Source organism: Carassius carassius, chromosome 24 (genome assembly GCF_963082965.1).
Source record: "Carassius carassius chromosome 24, fCarCar2.1, whole genome shotgun sequence".
Taxonomy (NCBI): Eukaryota; Metazoa; Chordata; class Actinopteri; order Cypriniformes; family Cyprinidae; genus Carassius; species Carassius carassius.
In genome coordinates, this window is record NC_081778.1 from 6,244,461 (window position 1) to 6,252,252 (window position 7,792).

The following is a 7,792-nucleotide window of genomic DNA, read 5'->3' on the forward strand; positions in this document are numbered from 1 at the left end:
TGAGATGCATTATTTGAATGCTTAGCCAAAGAGATGTGACTTTAATCTAGATTGTCTGAACCCTGAACGTATTGGTTGAGTGAATGGCATAAGTTGGGGGTGAGTCTGTCTGTTTATCTCACCAATGGTCTGTATAGTTGTGTTTACTCCTTTAACCCAGAGTGGCTGAGTGGCAGAGTTTTTTTTTCCACATATATTTGCTTCTTTGAGGAAGTACTCATGTAAACATACATGTTCAAGTTTATTGTAAAAAACTGTTTTAGAATAAATAGTTTAGAATAAAATAGAATAAAAAAGCTTAGAATAAAAAGTGCATGAGTAAAACTGAACCTGTCGATTCTAAGTATATAAATTAATACCTAAATAGATTATTAGTTCTTAAACATCTAAATCCTTACATATTGTCACAGAAAATGGAACATGTTAGTTCTATCCCACTTCTTAAAAATAAAAATGTTCAGCTACTGAAAAGCTAAATGAGTTCAAAAATAGCAACATTGTGACCAATGGCATGCACAGTCCTCTGGAGGATGTGTGAAATGGCGTTATGAGGGCACAATCGTGGAGGTGGGGTGATGGTTGGGGGGATGGGTAGGGTTTGTTGGCTTGTTGTTGGGTGATATGGCAAAAATGTCAAAAAAAATTATATCATAATTTTATCATGATTCTTTGTCATGTGGGTTTTTCTATTTTGCAAGATGTTTGAGCATTACAGCCAAACTAATTTCCATATTATAAAGACAAAGCTTGTCACTTTAAGGTAACAAAATATGAAAAAGTATGGTGGATATTTAGGCCAAAGTGGGAGAAGATAAAAATCTTTGTCATTTTTATCTTCGTTATTAAAAAAATTTGAACAAAGATACACATTGCAAATACACACTTTATACAAATAAAAATAAACAGTGTTTTATTTCCAAGTACAATAGTATTTAGCTGGAGCATTCCAATTATTTTTTGAGCAAATAAAAATAAAACACTATATACATTGATTCCTATTTAAAAAAAACTGTATTAAATTTGAACTATCCCTTTAATTACAGTCTGCAGCATGTTGCCTACTGTCTGTTGTTTACTTTCATTTTAGACATAACCAACTGAGGCTATACATAAACCTTGTGGTTTTTGACAGTATTAGCACAAAACATAACTTAGTTCATTAATCAGGCACAGTTTTCGTGCACATGCTTTGAGTGTCCTCAGAAAAACCACATGTCAGAACACACGAATGAAACGTTTAAATAACCAGCAAGGCTTTAAAGCAGATGCAATTATTTTTTTTACTTTTGTAAATAAGTGCAGTGTCCCATGACAGTAACTCTATTGCTGAGTTAACACTGATGTTAATGTATGTCACAGTATATTAATTCCGTGGCGCCAGAGCTGCAGCTGATAGAATGTGCGCTATAGCACAATACAACGATATTTCTTCAAAAGCAGATCATGGAGACATTTTTATCGTCCACAATCAAAAATCTTCATATCGCATACCCCTACCCTCGGCAGAAACCATGGACCGGGGGCAGGCTGGACCACAAGGGCACTTTAGCGCCAGACCACAAAGGGTCAGGAGCTCAATCCCCCCTCACCCACTGATTGTGACTACACTAGCAATTAATCTTTCCAATACTTGTCCAAAAGTGTATAGATTTCCAAAACTAGTGATGCATAGGAAAACTGAAAATGTCAATATTTCATTGAATATACTTTAATATCCCTAAAATATTATCTTGTTCATAGAATACACACTATATTATATATTATATATAAAATATCTATTTTTTAATGATGTGCTACAGCGATTTTAACATTGTACTGAACTTAACATGATACAGGTTGTGAGTATATTTTAGTTTTCTGTTGTAACTATATTGTTCTAAAACTCTTGTGTTTTTTCTTTCATTCTTTCTCTAGAACTCCATCCGCCACAATTTGTCCCTGCACACACGTTTCATCCGTGTGCAGAATGAGGGAACTGGCAAGAGTTCCTGGTGGATGCTGAATCCGGATGGAGGGAAGCTGGGAAAAGCTTCCCGTCGTAGAGCTGTCTCAATGGACAATGGCAACAAGCACTTAAAGAGCAAAGGGCGAGTGAAGCGTAAGAAAATGTCTGGGAAAGCAGAGCAGGGTAAAGAGGCATTTTTGGGGTTCTGTAGCTCTCCAGAGCATTGCAGTCCCACTAGGAAGTCTGGAGCAGGTGGTGTCGGGGCTAGGGAGGAGTTTGAGACCTGGACAGATCTCCATTCACTAGGCAGCTCTTCAGCTTCAACTCTTAGTGGTCGTCAATCACCAATTATAGCCAAGGTGGAATTGGGGGAACCTGAAGCACAGAGGATATCCTGTTCAGCATCTCCGCCCCTATACCCCAGTCCCTCCAGTGACACCTCACCTGCATCACACTGTCCTACAGATCTCAGAGCAACAGTCAGCTACCAGCAGCACTCATCCCCATGTCATAAACAGCCTTCTTACCAATACACCAGTGGAATGAAGGGCCAGGGCTCTAGCTGCGAGACAGTTTATGGCCAGCCAGATGTGGGCATGGTTCGGCACAATTCCTCCATGCAGAATATTGAAGAGAACTCCAGTAGTATGCAGGCCTATAAGGGCACTCTCCAGAGTTTGCTGACCACAGGACCCCAGTTCCTTGTCAAGGACATGATACTTGGAAAAGAGAATGGGGTCCACTCAATGTTGGTTGCTCAAGGATCCAGAGATCTGCATCACAGTGAGAATAATGACCCTACCACTAACCCTTCCTCCAAACCATTTCACAGACACAGCATTATTCAGAATTTGACCCAGAACCATCAGCCTGCATTGGTCCACTCTCAGCCCAGTGATGGACACATGCAGTCTTACATACATAAAGTCCCTTACCTATATAGTCCCTCAGTCAATGCACATCTTCCAGCATCCACCACTCTTCCCCCAAACCTTGCAAGCATCCAGGGAATCTCACAGGACTCCTGCCACTTTGTTACAGCTCCATATCCACAATGCCATCCCTACACAGATCCATATCAACACAGTATGGCATATGAACTGTACCGCCAACCTCAGGGGACGGGGACAAGTTACCACAACTACCACCACCCTCATCAGGTCTATCCACATGAATGGCTGCCATCAGACCTGGATATGGATGTATTCTACAGCAGCCTAGACTGTGACATGGAGTCTATACTTTTACATGACATTATGGACCCAGGAGAAGAAATTGATTTCAATTTTGATTCCTCACTGGCTCAAGGAATGGGCATGGGATTTGGTTTTATGGGCACACAGCAGAGCCACAGCAAACAGAGCTGGGTTCCTGGATAAATGCCACAGAATCACTTAAGAATGTTTTCTTAAGACATTACCTACATGCCAGCCAGCAGTGGAGTCCAAACACTCCACCAAAATTCAGGTGAATACACTGTGCTGATTCTGAAATGAAATCAAGGTAGAAATATCTCTTTTGAAAAATGACTTTGAATTTATGTTGTCTGTTTATTAATGCTTGTATGTCCATGTTCTATGTTGTGTGTCCATGTATTGAAATCTACTCTGTTCCATTTTGTTCCATTTTCTGTGAGATTTGCTGACTGAATCATGGTGACAATCTAAGCTATGTTACCCAACACTATTTTGTTCTTCAGTCAAAACTATCTTGTGCACTTTAACTACATTGAACAGATCAATGTTTATAATTTCACCCTCAAAAAGAAGGAATGCTTGGGACTCAAGTGTAGCAAAATCTGGACCCGTATCAATTTTAGTAAACAATTCCTCATGGGTGCTACAGTACATACTGCCATGTGTATGTGGTGTTTCAATGATTACTCATTCTTATTCTCCATCCCAAATGTGTCTTGTTCTCTTGAATAAAGCTGGTGGATATTTAGCAAGGTCTGCCATTGTGTCAAGAATTCTTATTTTATTCCTCTAAGTTTGTATGTCTAAACACCATGCTTCATTCAGAAATGCTTAATACAATATCATCATTATTATTATTATTATGATTATTATTTTATTTATTTATTTTAGTTAGTTAATTAGATTTTTGTAATCAATTGACCAGTTTACCTCCTTGTGACTTTAAACCCACAAGCATAGACCATATACTGTTGATGCTTTATGACTATAGTACTGCGCTAAATAGCTCACTGCATTACAAAATTCTAAAAGGAAACTCTACTATGAGGGTCCTAAACTACTAGTATGTTGATACAGACATATGATAAATAAAAGGCAACAGTCTATGAAACTGAAGAATTAAAGAGATTATTTCGAAATCTTTATGTATATGTGTCCTGATACTTCATGTTGCTTTCTGAGTTCTGCAACACAATCATTGTTTTGTCACTGTATTCTGACTCTTATTTTGAACAAGCAATATATTGACAATATTGGTTTATAGTTTTTAAAACTTTAAAAGATATTTACTGATTTTGTTGCTTATTTCTTTTTTAAGAGAATGTTTTCATCATTTGTTGACTGCTAAATAAATGAGAAGATAATGCTGCCATGTGGCTTAATCAGTTTGTGAATTTCTTTTCTGTGCAATAATACATCAGGCCTTTAAGATGCTCAGATATGTTTATGTGTGATCATACAGTAGAGTATGTGAAACTGACATGTACAATTCAAAGAATTAAAGAAAATAATAGAAAGAATAACTCAAAACAGTTAATGCACATTGGTTGCATGTGCAGAGGATTGTACACACACATGATTAGGGAGTTATGTAGTGTTACTGTAAATAGGCTATTTTACACATTTTAATGTATATGATCGATATATAATGTGTAGAATAGAATGTGATGTGAAAGAGAGTAGATGTAGTGGCATGTAAGAGTAGAGGCAGTGTGTGTGTGTGTGTGTGTGTGTGTGTGTGTGTGTGTGTGTGTGTGTGTGTGTGTGTGTGTGTGTGTGTGAGAGAGAGAGAGAGAGAGAGAGAGAGAGAGAGAGAGAGAGAGAGAGAGAGAGAGATGCTGCTGGGTGGGGTGGTAAGCAACTGATGAAGCTTATTATCTCCTCTGAAGCTGGAGTTAGGTCACAGCTGTCATACTCCCGTCTGAGGAAGTCACAGAGGGAGTTTGTTTCTCACTACAGCCATACTGTCTTCTCACTAGGGAACCTCAATCCCTCCCTTTTTGTCAGAGACTTGTGCTTTTAATTGACTCAATGCTGTCAATCCCTCACAAGCAAGGAGAGGAAGGCCCAGATGTGTAGGAAAATGTGACATGTTGAGAGACAGATATGAAAGAAGATTCTGTTTATTTATCCTATTAGCTTACTTGAGGGAACATCCTATAGTTTATTATGATTATACAGTTTACTTACACATCTGTAGTGCACAACTTATGAATGGAAAAAAGCGTTAGGGCAATCTTTTAGGCTTTATATGTATTGTATGATGAATTATTGAGTTACAAGAAAAGTTCAACCAATTGCAAAAAAATCTACCAAAAATACACTTCTCTATCTGATTGCATCCTCATGTGGTTTAATTATTATTTTTTTTTTTTTGAAAATGTTTTAAAGAATGTTCACAATGTTCTTTTCAAAAATCTTGGAATACAGTGCACGGGTCATATGAACTATGCTTATTATAATTTAGGGTGCTTTTTTGTTCGTAATGGGCTAAACAGCATCTGTCCAACCACTGTAATGGTTTACAATTAGGATAGTGAGTAAATGATGATTATTTTTATTACTGAGTTTTTCATGAGTCAAAAGAGAGAATAAAACAATTATTATTTTGAGGAAAAAAGCAAGACAAAACAAAGAAAGTATGAATGTTTTTCCTCACACAAAGACAATATATTTCCTAATATATGAATGATCAATATATTAAATAACAGTATATTAGAAAATATAAAGAATAAAATAATATGTAAATATATTAAAATTATAGAATAATATAAGGAATTGCCATTTTCATATATTGCAAAATGTGTGCTATATTTACTTATACATCACAATGTATGTAATTTTTACCATATAGGCTATGTAACTGTATTATGTCAAGTCAAGTCACCTTTATTTATATAGTGCTTTATACAATACGGATTGTTTCGAAGCAGCTTTACAGTGTTTAATAGGAAAAAACATGTGCTGACAATGCAAGATGACAATAGAAAACAGTCAGTTTATCAGTTAAAGTTAGTACATTGTTGATTCAGTTATGTCATCATCCTGCTCAGTTCAGGTCTCTTCTAGTGATGGGAAGTTCGGATCATTTTACCGACTCGTATTTTTGAGTCTTGTTCAACAAAATGAACGAATCTTTTTTCGAGTCATTTCGTTCATTTTAGCAAAATGTAATTAAAATGTTACGTGTTACTTCCCCAACACATCTAGCACTTACCCATACGTTGATCATACTATAAACAATACAAAACTAAAATGCTATAAGATACAGAAAAGATTAATTCATTCTTTACCTGTGTCTTCAGTCTGTGATTAGCTCACCTCACCTCTTGTCTGACAAGTCTTCAGGTTCAAGTCATTCCTTAATCACGTGACAGCCCCATATGCTATACTACTGCAGTCTTAGCCGTAAAGAGAATTGATTAGTTCATCTCATGAGTCTTTCGGGCCGAGTCGTTCCTTAATCACGTGACAGCCCCATATGCTATACTACTGCAGTCTTAGCCGTAAAGAGAATTGATTAGTTCATCTCATGAGTCTTTCGGGCCGAGTCGTTCCTTAATCACGTGACAGCCCCATATGCTATACTACTGCAGTCTTAGCCGTAAAGAGAATTGATTAGTTCATCTCATGAGTCTTTCGGGCCGAGTCGTTCCTTAATCACGTGACAGCCCCATATGCTATACTACTGCAGTCTTAGCCGTAAAGAGAATTGATTAGTTCATCTCATGAGTCTTTCGGGCCGTGTCGTTCCTTAATCACGTGACAGCCCCATTCGCTATACTAATGCTGTCTTAGCTGTAAAGAGAATTGATTAGTTCATCTCATGAGTCTTTCGGGTCGAGTCGTTCCTTAATCACGTGACAGACCTATACGCTATTTCTGACATTTCTCTCACTGTGTTTTTGTTACTGTTTCTTCAGGATCTATGGTGTGTTATTATTTTATAAATAAATAAAGCCCTGTTATAAATAAAATATTGATAAATTTGTCTTTTTGACTGTCTATCAGTAAATAAACACTAGGCTATAAAATAATATAATAATACAAGCCTACAATACAAAGTATTTATAGCCTACTTTGTTCATTTTTAATCCAATTTTGAGTTTGCTGGTATAATAATTGCTTTTCCTAGGCAAACTTGACATTTTGGTCTAATATATGTACAAGAAGATTGCTCGAAAAGGACATAATGACATAAATTAAAAGCAAATAACATTTTGAATCCTAAACAAGTAACACTACAGTTCTATAGTCTAATCTGAAGGGTGAACTCAAAAGACATAAATCATACAACAAGGTCATTTTTGAAGATTAGAATCCAAAGTTATCAAAGTGATTTCGCCATCATATGGACAAAATATAAAGCATAACCAATAATTATAATAAAAAATAATAATAAGTACTATGCACCGATTTGTAAGGAAGGTTGTATATTAACTAATTACTCTAGCCAATGCTGTCACGTCACATGAAAAAAGAACGAACAACCCGAAGACTCCAAAGATGAACTAATCAATTCTCTTTCCGGCCCAATACTGCATTGGTTTAACATATGGGGCTGTCATGTGATTAAGGAACGAGTCAAAAACCCGAAAGACCTGAAAGATGGACTAATCAATTGTCTTTCCAGCTCAATACCGCATTGGTT

The 7,792-nt window shown here is 36.7% G+C and overlaps 1 protein-coding gene across 1 annotated transcript in view; it reads left to right on the top strand.

The window, feature by feature from the left end:
- LOC132102745 (forkhead box protein O6-like) overlaps positions 1-4,516 on the top strand; it is a 38,943-nt gene extending 34,427 nt beyond the window's left edge. The window contains exon 2 of the mRNA XM_059507377.1: positions 1,915-4,516. Coding sequence (XP_059363360.1) covers positions 1,915-3,324 — 1,410 coding nt within the window. The 3' untranslated portion in view covers positions 3,325-4,516. The remainder of the gene's footprint in view (positions 1-1,914) is intronic.
- Positions 4,517-7,792: the final 3,276 nt, after the last annotated feature.